The sequence below is a fragment of the Leucoraja erinacea genome, chromosome 23 (assembly GCF_028641065.1).
Source record: "Leucoraja erinacea ecotype New England chromosome 23, Leri_hhj_1, whole genome shotgun sequence".
Lineage (NCBI taxonomy): Eukaryota > Metazoa > Chordata > Chondrichthyes > Rajiformes > Rajidae > Leucoraja > Leucoraja erinaceus.
This window is the reverse complement of record NC_073399.1, coordinates 18,140,117-18,158,296: the sequence shown is the minus strand read 5'-3', so window position 1 is coordinate 18,158,296 and position 18,180 is coordinate 18,140,117. Positions and strand designations below refer to the sequence as shown.

At 44.9% G+C, this 18,180-nt stretch overlaps 1 protein-coding gene across 1 annotated transcript in view; it reads left to right on the top strand.

Annotated features, from left to right (window-relative positions):
• Positions 1–6,010: 6,010 nt before the first annotated feature.
• The window catches only part of pkd1b (polycystic kidney disease 1b), an 84,517-nt gene continuing 72,347 nt past the window's right edge, over positions 6,011–18,180 (top strand). The window contains exons 1-3 of the mRNA XM_055653989.1: positions 6,011–6,250; positions 10,161–10,344; positions 13,570–13,781. Coding sequence (XP_055509964.1) covers positions 6,175–6,250; positions 10,161–10,344; positions 13,570–13,781 — 472 coding nt within the window. The 5' untranslated portion in view covers positions 6,011–6,174. The remainder of the gene's footprint in view (positions 6,251–10,160; positions 10,345–13,569; positions 13,782–18,180) is intronic.

The following is an 18,180-nucleotide window of genomic DNA, read 5'->3' as shown; positions in this document are numbered from 1 at the left end:
GGGAGAACAAGAGGAAGAAGATTGAACTTTATTGCCTTCCATCACAGTGAGGAATGTGGAATCCACTGTGGTGGATGTTTATGGTAACTTTTATATGGTTGTGTGTCTTGTTGCTTTTCACTTAGTATGGCTGTATGGTAACTCAAATTTCACTGTTCCTTAATTGGTGCATGTGACAATAAACTGATCTTGAAACCTTGACCCATTCCCCACAACACAAATATCTAAGATTTCAATAATTTTGACTGGAGATTCAATGTAGAGTGAAGATAGATACAAAATTGTAGTAACTCAGCGGGACAGGCAGTATCTCTGGAGAGAAAGAATGGGTGACGTTTCGGGTCGAGACCCTTCTTCAGACTGATGTAGAGTGTTCAATGCAGAGTGCTTCCATGGGGAAAATTTCTGAAAGGTCCAGAACAAGGTTGGAAAGCACATTCGCCAACTGTGTATTGACACTGGTCACACCATCGTGTCTAGACTATCCCAAGAGATATGTTGGTCTATACAAGCACCAAACTGCCCAAATAATACATGAACATCTTATCTTCAGCAAGACTTCAGGATATCTTAGCTCAACCTAGTTAATATTTGTTTATTATTGTAACGTATTGTCACAGTGAAAACCTCCGTTTCACGTACTATCCAAGCAAATCATATCAAACATCGGTACAATCAATGCATACACAAGTACAGCAGAGAGTGTGAAAAAGAGAAAGGAAAAAGAGTGCAGAAAACAGTGTACAAAATCATGAGAGGAATAGATCGGGTAGATGCACAAAGCCTCTTGCCCGGAGTAGGGGAATTGAGGACCAGAGGACATAGGTTCAAGGTGAGGGGGAAAAGATTTAATACGAATCCGAGGGGGTAACTTTTTCACACAAAGGGTGGTGGGTGTATGGAACAAGCTGCCAGAGGAGGTCGTTGAGGCTGGGACTATTCCATTGTTTAAGAAACAGTTAGACAGGTACATGGATAGGACAGGTTTGGAGGGATATGGACCAAGCGCAGGCAAGTGGGACAAGTGTAGATGGGACATGTTGGCCGGTGTGGGCAAGTTGGGCCGAAGGGCCTGTTTCCACACTGTATCACTCTATGACTCTAGTGTTACAGCTGTAGACAAAGAGCAAATTAAAGGGCCACAACAAGGTAGATTGGGAGATTATAACTATATCCTTAGCTCAAGAGAGGTCTGTTCAAGAGACTGGGTATATTTGAAAAGATAGTGGAGACCTCAGGCTGATGGCTCAAAAATAAACAGCACTGCCAGCCCAGATTGTGAGCTCGAGCCTTTGTACTTGGTCTCTCCCTCGCACTGATTTTATACTCGAATCGACAGGCTTTAGATTCAGAGCACTACCATTGAACCAGAAGTGACTTCCTCTCCTATAAATCAGACAGGATTTACTATGTATTGGCAAGTAGAGAGGTGACGGGAATGTGTTACAATTCTCCAGCACTGACGCATGGTTTGTGCTGAGAAACAACGGTGGATCCATGAGTCAGACTTTGCCTCAGACTGTTTATAGCTGTGCGTGAAATGTGTACAATTGGCTGGTCCAGCTTACTGCGTACTCGAAAGGTCGCTGATCACAAGCTGTGTCACCCAGCCGGTTTCTGAATTCTATTTTTATCACCCCTCATGGCTCCATGTCCCAGAGCAGTATTCTTCCACCATCCATTTGGAAGAGGTGTGTTTTAATGATGATGAGGAAAACTCTGAATGTAAAATTTCTGAATGTAAAATGCTAAAAAACACCAGAAAAACAGAGAATAGAAACATCAGTAAAATAGGAGAGACTCTTCCTTGCACCGATTTTTAATTATACTTTACAACTTTATGCAGACAGCTTGAACTACAAATAATACTTTACATTCTTGTGTTTGGTTCAGTTTAGAGAAACAACGCGGAAACAGTCCCTTCGGCCCGCTGAGTCCGAGCCGATCAGCGTTCCCCGCCACTAATCCATCCTACACACACTAGGGACAATTTTACATTCATATCAATCCAATTGCCGGTAGTCTAAACACCTGTATGGAATGTGGGAGGAAACCGTCTTCCCAGAGAAAACCCATGCAGGTCACGGGTCGGGGAGAACCGTACAGACAGCACCCATAGTCAGGATCGAACCCGGGTCTCTGGCGCTGTAAGGCAGTAAGTCTACCGCTGCGCAACCATGCTGCCCACGCGGGCTTCACTATATTCTTGACCACCTGTGGCTCTTGTTACAGTATTGTCTGTTTGTGGCCCTCTCAGCTACCTGTGATTCACACAGTAAAGACTACCATGCTTGGGGCATTCAGTACTGTTTGACCCAACTGCGGTGTGCAGTAGGTTGTTACCCTGCTGTGTAACTCTCGCTAGGTCATCTCGCTGGGTGTCAGAGCACGGAGCCGAGGTGCAACTTCTTGTCTGACCTCGCTGTGTAACTAGCTGAACACCGGCCAAGCTGTTATTCACATTAGGACATTTTACAGTTGGAGCCATTGATCAGATGAGAAGACCTAGGCAAATTATTTTCCCTTTTCGGGAAAGGTCCTTCTTCACTGACCCTGAACTCTGCGATGCAAGGGTGTATGCTTTTGAACCAAAAATCAAACACGTGGAAAAAAATCAGCAGGTCAAGCAGCATCTGTTGAGGCAAAGGGATCGTCGACGGTTCTGGTCAAGACCCTGCATCAGGACTGAGAGAAGATAGCCTCTACAGGATATCTCTCTATATTAAAGTCCATCAGGCTCAACTGAAATAAGGATTGTACTCTTTCCAATGAGTGGCCGCTTTGTTCTTCAAAGACTTCAGAAATGTAGATTGAAATGGTTGCAGGTTGCAACGCATGAACCATAAAAGTTGTCAATGCCGTGCCCGACCCATGTCAAAGGGCAAGAGGAGGCTGGCCCAGGCCAGTCCAACCATCCAAGTGTGTGACTGATATAATTCCCAGTTCAGTCCCATAGTGGGAAAAAACCCACAGAATCAATCAGTCCCAGGATATACAACCCCAGTGTGCCCCCGGTCCTATGTGAATGGGCAAGGTCTGACCCACTGTACCTTGTACCCACTGTACCCTGAGCATCCTGGGATGAATGGATAGTGTCTCGCACTGGGTAGAGGGGAGATGGGGCTGAGGCTGGTGGGGACAGGTGGTACCAGGTGGGGGGGGGGGGGGGGGGGGGGGGGGGGGGGGGGATAGGTTGTAGAAGCCAGGAGGTGGACCAGGTGGGGTAATTTAAAGACAGAAGCTGGTGGGGTAGATAGAGAAAATACAATTTTCAGGCAAATTGAGTCAGGCGATGGGGGCCAACTGGTAAGGGAGGGGGCAGAGTCTGGAAGGTCATGTGGAAGGATAAAGGAGGGATGGTGGGCAGATGGAAAGAGTTCTGAATCTGGAAAAATTGGGGGGGATGGGGGGGAGGAATAATAAAGGTGAACAAAAGCAGTGAGAACTCAGGTGGACCAGGGGCGAGTGGGAAAGGAATATAATTTGTGGAATAACATATTTGTGGAATTCCCTGCCACAGAGGGCAGTGGATGCCAAATCACTGGATGGATTTAAGAGAGAGTTAGGGGCTAGTGGAATCAAGGGATATGGGGATAGGCAGGCATGGGTTATTGATTGCGACGATCAGCCATGATCGCAATGAATGGCGGTGCTGGCTCGAAGGGCCGAATGGCCTCCTCCTGCACCTATTTTCTATGTTTCTATGTTTCTATAATGGTTGTGTGGTACCTAAACCCATAAAACTCACTGTCAATACCATTGGACTGTAGGCTACCCAAGTGGAATCTGAGGTGCTGTGCTTCCAGCTCTTACAGTATGTGCCTTCTTCTGCAACTGGATCATTGTTAAAAAAGGTGATCAAGTGCATGTCGAGCTGAAGGATAAAAGATTATCACTTTAAGGCTGGATGTGGGCTCATGGAGGTTGTGTGGCAAATTCCAAACAACACGTCAACCATGATGTTGACAGATTACAGACAGCGGCGAGGCTGTAATGTCCTCTGGAACCATGCTCATGGCAAGAGAAGTTAGACACAAAATGCTGGAGTAACTTGGTGGGTTAGGCAGCATCTCCTCAGAAAAGGAATAGACCGTGTTTCGGGTCGAGACCCTTCCTCAGACCTTCTCAACCTGAAACGTCACTTATTCCTTTTCTCCAGAGAGGCTCCTTGGCCCGTTGAGCTACTCCAGCATTTCATGTCTATCTTCGGTGTAAACCGGCATCTGCAGTTCCTCGTGGGAAGAGAAATGGGGACCTGCTCACAAGATTCAATAATTTGCTCCTTCATCTTGTCCTGGCATTCAAATAAATGATGGCTGTTCTGCAGCTCCACTGCCTCTGCTCTATATCAAGAAACAGTCTCGCCCAACAAAAGTCTACCATTTACTGTCATCCAGCTGAGAATCCTATCCTTCCACTGCCCTTTGCAGATGTTACCAATATAGCAACCAATAGACAATATAATATAGACAATAGGTGCAGGAGTAGGCCAATCGGCCCTTCGAGCCAGCACCGCCATTCAATGTGATCATGGCTGATCATCCCCAATCAGTACCCCGTTCCTGCCTTCTCCCCATATCCCCTGACTAGCTATTTTAAGAGCCCTATCTAGCTCTCTCTTGAAAGCATCCAGAGAACCTGCCTCCACCGCCCACAGACTCGCCACTCTCTGTGAGAAAAAGTGTTCCCTCGTCTCCGTTCTAAATGGCTTACTCATTCTTAAACTGTGGCCCCTGGTTCTGGACTCCCTCAACATCGGGAACATGTTTCCTGCCTCGAGCGTGTCCAAACCTTAAACAATCTTATATGTTTCAATGAGATGCCCTCTCATCCTTGTAAACTCCAGAGTGTACAAGCCCAGCTGCTCCATTCTCTCAGCATATGACAGTCCCGCCATCCCGGGAATTAACTTTGTAAACCTACGCTGCACTCCCTCAATTGCAAGAATGTCCTTCCTCAAATTAGGGGACCAAAACTGCACACAATACTCCAGGTGTAACCAAGCAGCAACTAAGCTTCAAGTGGAAAATCTCACCCCCAACGCAGGAAACCACATCACCACACCAGATGTATAAGGGTGGAGAAATAACCAAGGTGACTGAGAGATAGTTCTAGATCTACAAATGTGGTGACCTGTTAACAAGTTAACAGTGCCTGAAATGGTCTCGCACATCAATCAGTTTGTGGGCCAGTTGGGGATGACATTTCAGAGGGACTGTTGGGCCAACAGTGGTAATGTGCCAAGGATGGGCGAAACTAACCCCAGTACTCCAGCTGTAGCCTAAACAAAGATTTATAAAATGTGCAGGAAAGAACTGCGGATGCTGGTTTACATTGAGATGGACACAAAATGCTGGAGCAACTCAGCGGGACAGGCAGCATCTCTCCAGAGAAGGAATGGGTGACGTTTCTGAAGAGCCTGAAAAAGGGTCTCGACCCGAAACGTCACCCATTCCTTCTCTCCAGAGACGCTGCCTGTCCCGTTGAGCTTTTTGTGTCTATCGAAGATTTATAACATTGTACCATAACTTCCCTGACTAAGGAAGACAAATATCCCAACTGCATTACAACAACCTTCCAGGGGGATAGGAGTCCAGACAGCGTCTAAAGCACCAGCGGATGGTACCGTTTGTTCAAGTTTGTTCGGTGTTATTTATCACTCTGTGTCTGTGTCTGCTAAGTTTGTTTTCTGGCCTTTTCGGGATGGAAGAAGTGAAATTCTGGAGTTTTGTTGGTGGATGCAGGGCGAGGGGCTGAGGGTCCTCGCCTCTGTGAGTGGCGTGAGTGGTGGTGGGGGGAGGCATGAATTGGCGTCAGTCTACATTCTCGCTGCTTTAAACAATCTCCCCGGCAACTGCCCCCGGCGCTTAGTCTCCAGAGCCGTTTCGTTGGGTTCAGGAGCTGGCGGTGGCCACGGGAGATGCGGGGACCGTGTGGGGCGGTGGGGAGAAGAGATACCGGGGAAAGTTGACGGCTATATCTGGAGCTGGAGTTATCCTCCTCCAGCACCTTCTCCCGTAAACGCCGGACCCCCGGGTAACAAACACAGTGTTGCAGTTTCTGGGAGATTGAGTTTGACAGAGGAGAGGGTCGGTCTCTTGCCTCCCGAGGGCAAGCGATGCCCCTCCGCCGTTCGGCTGTCCCAGATTCAACGGGGGAGTTTTGCTTCAACTGATGTGTGGTCGTGTTGAACTTGTGGCCATGGTTCGGTGGCTGTTGCTGCTCTCCATCCTCGCTGGGAGCACTCCGGGTAGGTGAAGCTTTCTCTCCAGAGCGTGGTCCGGCAGGACAGAGGACATTGCACGGAGTGTATGTGACAACCTCAATGCAAAATGCCCCGTCCGGGCGACGCACGCTGTCTTCCAAGAGTCCACACTCAAGAGTGTTTAAGAAGGAACTGCAGATGCTGGAGAATCGAAGGTACACAAAAAAGCTGGAGAAACTCGGCGGGTGAAGCAGCATCTATGGAGCGAAGGAAATAGGCAACGTTTCGTCCCGAAACGTTGCCTATTTCCTTCGCTCCATAGATGCTGCTGCACCCGCTGAGTTTCTCCAGCTATTTTGTGTACCCACAGTGTTCGTTGTTAATCATGGATGATTACATTGAGACCAGAACGTGTAATTAAGCACACGCTCTTTTGGATGGCGCTGGCTGGAGTGTTTAAAAATGAGTTGGAAAAGCTAGAGGGCTGCAATAGTGGGGTGGATTTTCCCAAACTACTTCATATCTCCCTCAACAGCAAAATATCTGGGGGGGGGGTTCTGTACAGTGGTCTAAATTGTCTAAAGTTTTAAATAGAATATTGATCCAGATGCAGTCACAGGATGGAACCAATGACATTAACAAGCAAAGCTTAAAAGTGTTAAATAATGGACAGAGAATTGAGATGAAATTTCAAGATAAATGAATGTGCTCAGTAATTGCAAAGTTTAATATCTGGGAATAAATTGTGATAGGTCTACTCTTCCAAGGAGAAGCAATGTCCCTCTGTCTCTCACCTCCATCTCAGATTCAGCATGGGAGTTTTTGTTTCATCTAATGCGTGGTTGTGAACACCTTTGTTCCCACCTTTACCCTCCCTCATTCACCCCCCCCCCCCCCCCCCCCCCCCCATACCTGTGAACATGGTTCTCTGGCTGTTGTTGTTCCCATCCTTGCTGGAGGTAATGGTAAGATATGCAGTTTTAAAACAGAAGTAAAGGGGGAAACTGAAACAAGACTCAGGGCCTTTACCAAGCGCATACATTCTTAGATTGGTAAGGGGAGTGCGTTGTAACCAAGGATTCTGCAGATAAATAAAAAGTACATGTTGCAATATTTAAACAAATGAATTAGATCAGATTTTACAATAATTAATGCTTGCGGGACAATAAATAAAGATTAAAGTCAGGATAAAGCAGATCAGGAACCTGTTAAATTCCAGTGATATTTCACACACTCAGAGAACTGTAGAGAGGTACAGCACAGAAAGCAATAATTTAGCCCTCCATCCCAGCCCGAACATTTTGGACGAGCTGTTTACTTTCTCATTGTTTTGAAAATCTTTTTCCTTCACAAATTTGTTCAATATTCCTTTCATGGATATCATTCAAATTTGATCCACCAATCTGTCAGGCAATAAATTCCTGAATTTTACTCACTGTGAAAAAGAACATATCCTTCACTTACTATATAGAACATATCCTTCACTTACCAAATGAGGCCATTCAGCTCATCTAATACCTGGCAGCCCCAAACTGAACAATCCCACCGCCCCCCGCATCTTATTACGTTGCACTCCAGCAATATCTTCTCTTATTTGCCCTTCAGCGCCCATTTGATACTTTTGCTACTTCCCTGCATAAGGGGTAATTCAAACGCTGGTCAGTGAACTTCCACCATATCACTGGGCAGAACTGGGGTACCCACAGAAAACTCAAACAGCCCTGGGGAGAACGTCCACCAGCCTTTGTCTTCACCTTCATCCTCGCCCACCACCCCTAACCTGGCTCCATTTGCCTTTTTTTCTCCTAGTCTGCTTCCCCCTATCATCTACCTGCTCTGTCTCCCAACTTTACAACCCCGCCCTCACCTGGCTCCATTTGTCCGTCATTCATCGCCTCTCCCCTTGGTCCACCAGTCACCTCTTGACCTCTGCTTCTTCCCTCCTCTTTGTACCAGCTCTCTATTTTCAATCTCAACCCAAAATGTTAACCACCCCTTTCCTCCCCACAGATGCTGCTCAATTCGCTGAGTTTCTCTAGCAGTTTGCTTGTAACCCTTAATTTATACGTTATTTTTATGTTATCAAGAACATTTTTCTCTTTGTTTATTTTATCAACTCCTATTGTAAATTTAACCACCTCAGTTAAATCTTCCTTGCACTGCGAATAACAGAGTCATTGAGCTATACAGTGTGGAATCAGGCTCTTTAGCCCAACTTATCCATGCCGACCAAGTTAGCATTCTGGGCTCACCCCATTTGCTTACATTTGGCCCTTATTCTCCTAAACCCTTCCGATCCAAATATATGTCCAAATATCTTTGGAAAGTCATAATTGCATTCACTTTTGTATTTAGGTCAGGCAGCTCATTCCAGCTACAGACCTCTCTCTAAGTGAAAACATTGCCCCTAAAATCCTGCTTAAATCTCTCATCTTAGGGCTATACCCTTTAGTTTTAGTCCTGGGGAAAAGGCTGTGAAATGTTCACTATATCCACGCCCCTCATGCTTTTGTTTACTTCAATACGGTCACTCCTCAGCCCTCTACACTGCAAAGAAAGAAGTCCCAGCCTATCCATTCTCTTCCTAGTCACCCGAGCCCCACAAGTCCTGGTAAAATCCTGATGAATCTCTTCTGCATCCTTTTCAATTTAAAGATGTCCTTCCAAGCTTCACCAGTGTCTCATTGCATTTGAAATTTCTCTGCAATGTGCTGCTTAGAATTTAAGGGAATCAATGGGTATGGGGTAAGTGCAGGAAGGTGACACTGAAATTAAAAAAACCATCTGCGGCAATATTATTGAATGACAGAACAGCATGTTCACCCCTCATTCACGTCATCCTTCACCCTCCCTCGGTCTACCTATCACCTGTCTCACCCCTTCCCCTCTCCCCTTCCCTCTGCCACCTCCAATTTTTTTGTTTGTGTCGTGTAATTTTTGACCGAATGCTAACTGAGGAATACCATGCTTATTATAAATGTGCAGCACAACCCTTAATTTTAACTGTGATCCTCCCAACCCCATTAATAAAACCAGCTAGACTGTGTAATTTTAAACTACTTCAAGTTGCTCAGCCACCTTCTAAGAGTTGCTGCAGGCTTCACTGTCCATGCAACATTCTAAACTTGAGCAATTTAGCTTATTTAGTGAATAAAGATTTGAAAATGAAAATATTGCTGGGCTTCAGGGCAAGGCAAAAATCGAATAACGTTCTCATAAATTATGAGTCCATTTAATTAAAATGACTTTTCCTTCAAGTTGCAAGTGCTACTTTGGGCTACTTTTCCAGCTTGGAACTTTTTTTATTGTCATTAGTTGAATGTAGCCCTGCATTTGTTGCTGTGGTAATGAGCAGATTCTGAATAGAGCGAATGTTTATAGCATTTCTCCCAGGTGAGGAATGGGGAGCAACCGAGCAGAGTATCAGCTGTTGCCATGCAAACCGAATGCAACGACAGGGGAAGAATGCATTTAATCGCAGCCTGACATTTACTCCAATGTCTGCAATTTCTCTAATGTCGCAGGACTATACAAGAGGAGTCCATGGATCATTGACATTCAATAAATTAGCCTTACTAGGCGGTTATAAACCTCTCATCAAATGAATAGGAAAGAACAGCAGATGCTGGTTTAAAACCAAAGATAGATACAAAAAGCTGGAGTAACTCAGTGGGTTAGGCAGCATCGCTGGAGAAAATAGGTTATATACTTGGTCGAGACCCTTCTTCAGAAGCGATGCTACCTGACCCACTGAAAATCCAGCTTTTTGTGTCTATTCTCATTAAATGTAGTTTAGTTTATTTTAGAGATACAGCGCAGAAACAGGCCCTTCGGCCCACCTAGTGCACACTGGCCAGCAGAGTGATGTGGGATGGATAAAGAACATTAAAATACATTCAAGGCTGAGGTGGGTGAGCTTTTGGACTCTGTCATCTTTGCTTTGTTTCTCTTCCAGATGACATCAGTGGTTGTCCTAAGCACAGTGAAATTCATCCAGGAAATGGCCATTGCTATTGGATAAGTCAAGGGAAGGAGTCATGGCATAATGCTCGCCATACTTGCCAGGGCACACCTGGTGCTGACCTGGCCGTTGTCAACAATGAGGATCTACAGCATTTCATCCAGCGCCACTTTTCAATGTGAGTATTGCAGTCTTAACTTTCTGTTAATGCTATAACTTCCTTCCATCCCCAATTCTTATAACCTTGTGTGGATGTTCTCTTTGCTGAGGACTAGGTATCTTCTCGGCTCCAGATTGCTCATTTGGAGCTTCACATTTTATAGCTGTTCAAAACGACAATTATTGACTCGCCCTGTTGTCTGAACAAAGTGGTGCCTTTTCGTGAGTTGCTGCAGTTCTGTTGGGAATAGCAGGATGTTGAATGAGCACCATTGAAGGAAATGAGACACATATCTGCTCCAATCTGATATGTGGCTTGCATCGAAATTTCAGGAGTGATATTCCAATTACATTTTCTATTCTTTGGAATGGAGGACATATGAAAAAATATGATGAACTGAGGTACCTTGATGATATGCAGCCTTTTAACCTTTTGGTTGTACACATTGCAATTACTTTAGACTTTACTTTAGAGATACAGCATGGCCCACCGAGTCAGTGCCAATCAGTGATCACTCCGTACTCTAGTGTTATCCAATACAATTTATTTGTTATCATTTACAAGGGTACATACGAGGGTCAATTTACACTTTACAGAAGCCCATTAACCTACAAACCTGTACGTCTTTGGAATGTGGGAGGAAACCAGAGCACCCAAACAAAACCCATGCGGTCACAGGGAGAACATACAAAATCCGTACAGACAGCGCCCGTAGTCAGGATCGAACCCGGGTCTCTGGTGCTGTCAGATGCAACTTACCAACAGCTGAAGTTATGCAGGAGTTAAAATGAAATGGCCGAATGCACATGTGATGCTGCAGTGTTAATAACTGTTCCCAGCCTGAGCTAGCATTAGAACTTGCACAAACAAAAATGTATTTACTTGAAATTCTCATTTTTACATTGTGAAGTTTTATCCTCCATGTGACATTGTGAGTGTAAGCCAGGGATTGCATTAACCTGAATTGGACATCACCATTTTGTCACTAATAGATTGAGAGACTTTCAATCAATTAGTGATTGAATAGGGATCCAGTCTCTCTGGAGTCAGGCAACATGAAAAACAGGCTCTTTAGCCAATCTGTGCTAATCCCATTTGCCTGTGTTTGATAGATACCCCTCTCAAACTTCCCTATCCATGTCCTTTTAAACATTGTAATTGTACTTTTCTCTACCACTTCCTCCAGCAACCTGTCTCATCTAAACACCACCCACAGTGTAAACAATTTGCCCATCTGATTCTCTTTAAATCCTTCCCCTTTCACCAGTCATGAAGCAATGCCTATTGGCTTTGCACCCCTCCACTGGGGAAAGGACTGTGACCCTATTTATGCCCCCATTGTTTTATAAATGTTTATAAAGTCACCACTCTGCCTCGTTTACTCCAGGAGAAACAGCCTATCTGATCCCCCTTAATAACTCAAGACGTCCAATCCAAGTAACATTCATGTGAATAGTTTCTGCACCTTCTGCAGTTGAACATTGTTGCTGCATCAATATTCTCAGTGGAACTTTGCAGCTTGGTCGTAGGAAGGAAGTAGCCATCAGGGCTAAAGCTATTTCAGGTACATTTATCCTCTCTTTCCCTGGAGATTTTTCGCATTGTATCTGTTTGCATAGATATGATTCATTGTGGATTTCCAAATGAAATAGAGGATGGCTCGGATGACAGCTGTGGCATGAGCCCAGTGTGGGCCACATCTGCTCCTGCTTTCCAAGTGTAGAGAGGATGCGGTCGTCTCTGCTGAATGTGTAATACAGGACTGTCCTCTCTGTGCGATCCCCAGGGGATCCCCATGCTGAGACAAATATCAAAGTCTGCCAGAGATGTATCACCTTGATGCAGGGTGCTGTAGGGCCTGTCTGACAGTTGCTGTTCTTCTGGGATTGTAACTGTCCCTTCAGGTCAGTCTCTTGCTCCAGGACATGTACTGAGGAACGCCCTGAAGCTCATGCAACACCCACTAGCCCTTGCTACACATAAACCCAACCAAACACTTTGTTATTTAACATGCTTTATTCTTTGATAAAGTCAGATATTATGATCTGTAACCACTAAGTGCATCCCAGTCTCTGGAAACAGTTGAAAATGAACCAAAGCAGAGCTTAAAATACTCAACTTCTCAAATTCCATCGCCATTTTCTTTGCGATCTCCTTCAGCTTTACAACACCTCAGGTGGCGTCGGTAATGGCTGCCCCGCCAACAGTTTGACTGTCCTTTCTTCTGTTTTGTTATTTTAAGTACGTGTTAAAGAGTGTGTTTTAGTGTTCTCTGGTTTGTTTTATATGGCGAGTGGGGGGGTCGGGAGAAACTTTTTTCAATCTCTTACCTTGCCGGAGATGCTATTTTGCATCATATCTCCAGTCGTTCTGCAGCCTAACATCATGGAGCTGGCGGCCTTGTTCGAGACTGACTTTGAGCCCCACCGCGGGGCCGTGGACTTACCATCGTAGCCTGCAATCCCTTGCCTGGGGTCGACACTCCAACCTGCGGATTTCAACATCGAAGAGCTCACAGTCTCGGGTAGAGATGATGTAGGGAAGCTCCAAACCGCAGCCCCGACTCGGGAGTCCGATCGCCCGGCGCGGGGAGCTGAGATTCCCCCCTCCGATGCGGGAATTTGATCGTCCCGATGCGGAGGGCTAGACCGCTGGTTGCGGGAGCCAAACTCGCCCCGACAGCGGAAGGTGCGAGTGCCCCGACTGCGGGGGAACAAAGAAGAGAAGAAGATTGACATTTTTAGCCTTCCATCACAGCGAGGAATGTAGTCGCTGTGTTGGATGTTCATGTTAAAACATTATTTGGGTGTCTTGTTGCTCTTTATTGGTATAACTGTACGGCAATCTGAATTTGATTGTATCTTAATTGGTACAGGTGACAATAAACAAACCTTGAAACCATATGGTCCACAATCCCGTAGTTGTGGCTTCTTGTTATCACTCATCACTGGTGGCCCAGCTTTCTTTTGCCAAGTCTAGAATTCCTTTCAACCTCATGACCTCCCCATTTCAAGAATGCCCCTGAAAATATCGCTCTTTGATTTGTGGCTCAGCTTATACTTCTGCACCTTATTGCTCCTGTGAAATGTCTTGGTATATTTTGTGACTTTGAAGGTATTTGTTGTTCTGGAAATCATAGCATCATGTGGTTCTGTCACCAGCATCATCACGGTGCCACTCACCACTGTTACTGCTGTGCTGTTCAGTAAACCTCACACTCACTTTGATTTCTTTACCACAAAGGGTTAGCACGGCCTGGATAGGGCTGATCCGGAGCAGAGTTCCTGGGAGGCACCACTGGGTGGACGGCAGTCAGATAGATTCATACCAGAACTGGGCATCCTCCAAGGCACTGAGTGGGGACTGCGTTCGGCTGGAATTGAACAATAAAAGCCTTTGGAAGGGATCACCCTGCAACAGTGAGAATCACTTCATTTGTGAAAAAACCCCAGGCTGTGAGTATTCAGATCAGACTTTGGCAAGGTCCCACATGGTAGGCTAGTCAGGCAGGTTAGATCATATAGCATCGTAGGTGACATTGCCAAATGGGTTCAAAATTGGCTTGGAGGCAGGAGTCAATGTTGTGGAGTGTTGTTTACCTGAATGATAGGTTGTTCTTCCGATATGAGGCCTGTAACCAGAGGTCAAGTCAAGTCAAGTCAGGTTTATTCGTCACATACACATACGAGATGTGCAGTGAAATGAAAAGTGGCAATGCTCGCGTATTGTGCAAAAGAAAAAAAAACTACAAACAGAATGGAACAGAATAGTAAGATTAAACGAGAACTTACCAGTTCGAAGTTTGATCGTTATTTTATGAGGAGCACGTTGAGGGAATATGTGAAGAACCCCGCCAGGACGCATGCGTGTCATTCTTCAAAGTGTGAAATCACAGATAACTGTAATGACTGAACATAGTAAGATTAGAGAAGAAAATACCAGTTGAGTATATGATCAAGGGTGGGAGCGGAGGGCACGTATTCCCTCAACGTACTCCTCATAAAATAACGATCAAACTTCGAACTGGTAAGTTCTCGTTTAATCTTACTATTTTACTTCGGAGTCACGTGAGTGACTACGTGAAGATTTCAAAGCTCTGTGATTTAATGCCGTGGAAACAAGTTCATGCATCACATCTGCCTTAATGACTGTGGGAGGAATAGTGTCAACATAATTTAGACATGAATCCGACATTGAAATCCATGATAAATTTATTAACACCAAATTATAGCCCCTATTTATGGGGTAAAATTATATTACAGAACTTAAAATTGTTTCTGCAAACATTCCAGGTTTAATTACTGGTTTATGATAAAATAGTTGGAATGTTTTTTCCCTTGACCATCCTGCTGTCTTGAGGATTTGGTCCATTGGTACATCCAACTGCATAGCTGCCGATGTAGCTGCAGCCCTGGAATGAGATTTAAAAATATTAGTATCCACCCCAGCCTGTTTCAGCCATCTTGAGATGGTCTGGACCGTCACTTTTTTGTGTGGTTGCTTGTGGCTGATTAAAAGTGCCTTCTCATTGCCTCTGATGATTTTCGTGTTCTCCATATATAACAACAAATGTCTTACTATACAGAGACGATCATCTGTCGGGTAAGACCTAAATTCTATATTGAGGCCTGCTGATCCCTGTCTGTTCTGCTTGACTAATTCATAAATATGAAACGTTATATTTCCAGATGAAGAAGTCATGTTGTCCAGTCTTAATTTATGTAACGACTGTACCCTTTGTGCCGTGACCAAAGCCATTAGCATGACTGTTTTCAGTGTCAGTCTTTGTAGGGACAGAGCTGTTGCTGGAGACCAATTCCTTAGCATAGTCAGGACAATACTCACATCCCATATTTGAGAGTACCTGGTTCTTGGGGGATTGATATTAAAAATTCCCCTCATAAGTTTTGTTACCAGGGGGTGAGTCCCAACAGAATGACGCTCTGTTCCTTGCCATAGATATGTTGACAGGGCACTTCTGGCGCAGTTGATGGCACTATAACTGAGCCCCTCATCATAATGGAGGCCTGCCAGGAATTAATTGATCTGTAGGTGATGCTGTTTCTGTGACAATACATCTCCCATTTCCTGATGTATACCAGATACTGTTTTTTGGTGGACTGTCTGTGGGCCGCCAAAATAATGTTCACTGTTCGGTCCGTCAGTCGCAGCTGTGGTAGAGGTATTTTTAGACTCTACAAATTAATAAATTCATATAGTTATGACATGGGTGGCTATCCCTTGTTACGGGATGAACCAATAAATCTGGTCTATTCGGGATGGTGATACATGGTTCTAATACCATGTCGAGTATCACAGGGTACCATGGTTGAGTAGGCCTATCGGGTACTACCAAAATACCAGACGCAGAGTCTTGCTGTATTTTCCTTAATACCTGACTGATGAGGCAGAAAGGAGGGAATGCATAAATAAACAATTTCCCCCAATGCAGTGAAAATGCATCTGTCGCCGCTGCCCCAGGGTCTGGTTCCCACGAAACATAGTTTGATAACTGGTGATTAAGTCTGGATGCGAATAGATCGATATCTGGTGTTCCACCGTGCTTTAATATCAGCAAATACTTTTTTATTCAACATCCATTCGGTGTTTTCATTAAATTTGCGTGACCTGGTGTCTGCCACTAAATTTAGTTTACCTGGTAGATAAGTAGCTGATATCCAAATATTTCTCTGGATACACCATTGCCAAATTGTATTAGCCAGATTGTCACATGATGTCGATTTGTTTCCACCCATGTGGTTGATATATGCTACCATGGTGGTATTGTCAATCTGTAGTCTAACATGCTGGTGATATAACCCAGAACAATATGACTTTAGGCCATGGAATGCACCCAACATTTCCAGGTAGTTTATGCCCAGTGTTTGTAATAATGATGCCTCCTGTGCATTCCATCTACCTCCACAGCTGGAGATGGAATTGGTAGCACCCCAACCAAGTGCACTGGCATCAGTTTGTAGCACCATAGAAGGGTTGCTGATAATGATTGGATTGGAACAAAGCCAAATGTTATCTTTCCACCATTTGAGTTTCATTATAGCTTCGATTGGTAGCTTCATTGGTCTGTCAAAATGACCAGCATTAATTTTGAGTGCTCGTATTTTTGCCCTCTGTAAATTTTGGTAATGTAAAGGTCCGAATTGTGTGGCTGGAAAAGCAGCCACCATTTTGCCAATTACTTTTGCTACCAATCTGATGGACGGTTTACTGATGTCATTTGGCAGCGCTCTATACTGCCAATGCTGTCCCATCCAGTTGAATTTTAAGTAACATCTGTGGTCACCTCGTATAGGCACTGAATAGTAAGCATATTTTAAATCGATGCTAGCCATGAAGTAACCTTTGGAAATCAATTGTTTTGCAGTAACAAAGATTTCCATTTTGAAATGAATATATTGTACAAATGTATTCAAATTGGTCAAATCTATGATGATGCGACAACCACCATCTTTTTTGTTTTTGGTAAAGATATTGGACACAAATTCCAGGGATTCGTGTTGGGATTTTTCAATTACCCCTTTTGCGTAAAGATGCTCCAGTTCAGCATGTGCTTCTGATTTTTCTTTACCTGAAAGTACGAACATTCGATTCGGTACATGCTGAACTGGAGGGCTATATTTGTGTATAAATTATATGGTATATCCCTGGATACTGCTTAAAATATAAGTGTTGGTAGTTAACATACTCCATGCATCCAGAAAGAAGTGTAATCTCCCCCCAACCTCCATACTCCCTGCAATTTGTAAGGAACCAGACCCACCTACCTCCATGGTTACCAGTGGCAGGTTTACTTCTTTTTGTAAATCCTTCGTGGAGGTTGAGGCGCCGGTGTCTGGGTTTGTGGTTGGGTTGGTGTTGGAGGTTTGCGTATCTTCCAAAAAGGCCGGTCTGGGCCATGGCCTAAAAAAGACCGATGTTCGGTGTACTGGGCCTTCGAGCTTTCACCAGTTTGTCTTGTTCTACTGGTGGGTGCATAAGGGTGCTGTTTATGGCCGTAATAGGTTCTTGATGATGTCGCTTTTATGAGCCCCAGGGTTTTTGCCTCCTCATCGAGCTCCTTGACTTGCTTGGATAGGTTACCTCCAAATAGTAAAATTGGTGGTTTTGTGTTTCCAGGTTTGCACAGACCTGCGAATTTCGGGTTTAGAGCAGGTCGGATGGCACTCTTCCTGATGCTGTTTATTTCATATTGTGTGTTGCAAAGCAGTGCCAGTGCATCCTGTTGGTCCTGCGACATGTCCTTTTCATCTACTGTGCGGGCGAAAGCTGTTATTCCCGCTGTTAGGAGCTTTAGTACTTTTTGGAGTTTGACATCCATGCCTCTAACTCCTGCTCCAACATGTTTCCATATGCAATTATTTACAATGGGAACATTCAGGGATATACAGTTTCCCGGTGCCAAGTGTCTTGCCGTGGTGTCCATCACAGCCTGTGCCTGTAGCTGCTTAAAGGACATATAATCTATACTGGCAGCTAGTTTTTGTTCCAGGTTTTGGCCAGTCTGGTCTGGCTGTATGAAGTTGGACACCATGTCCAGTAGATTTTCATGTTCCTGCACCCCTTGCACACTTGATTTCTGTTCTGCAAACCCCTCTTCAGGATCAGCCCAGAACTGACCCCCAGTACTCCCCTTTGACGAGGGAGATGCACCGTGCAACCCTACAAGAGGTGCTGCTGTGGGTGTAACATATTGCACACAGTGACTGGACTCCATCTCCCAGAGCCTGTCACGTTGGAGCATCTGCTCCACAAGCCGCTCCATCCGCTCCAGCGCTCATGGTCGCTGGCCGCTCGCGGCTGCTCGAAGTCGGACTCATCTGAGTCAACGACTTT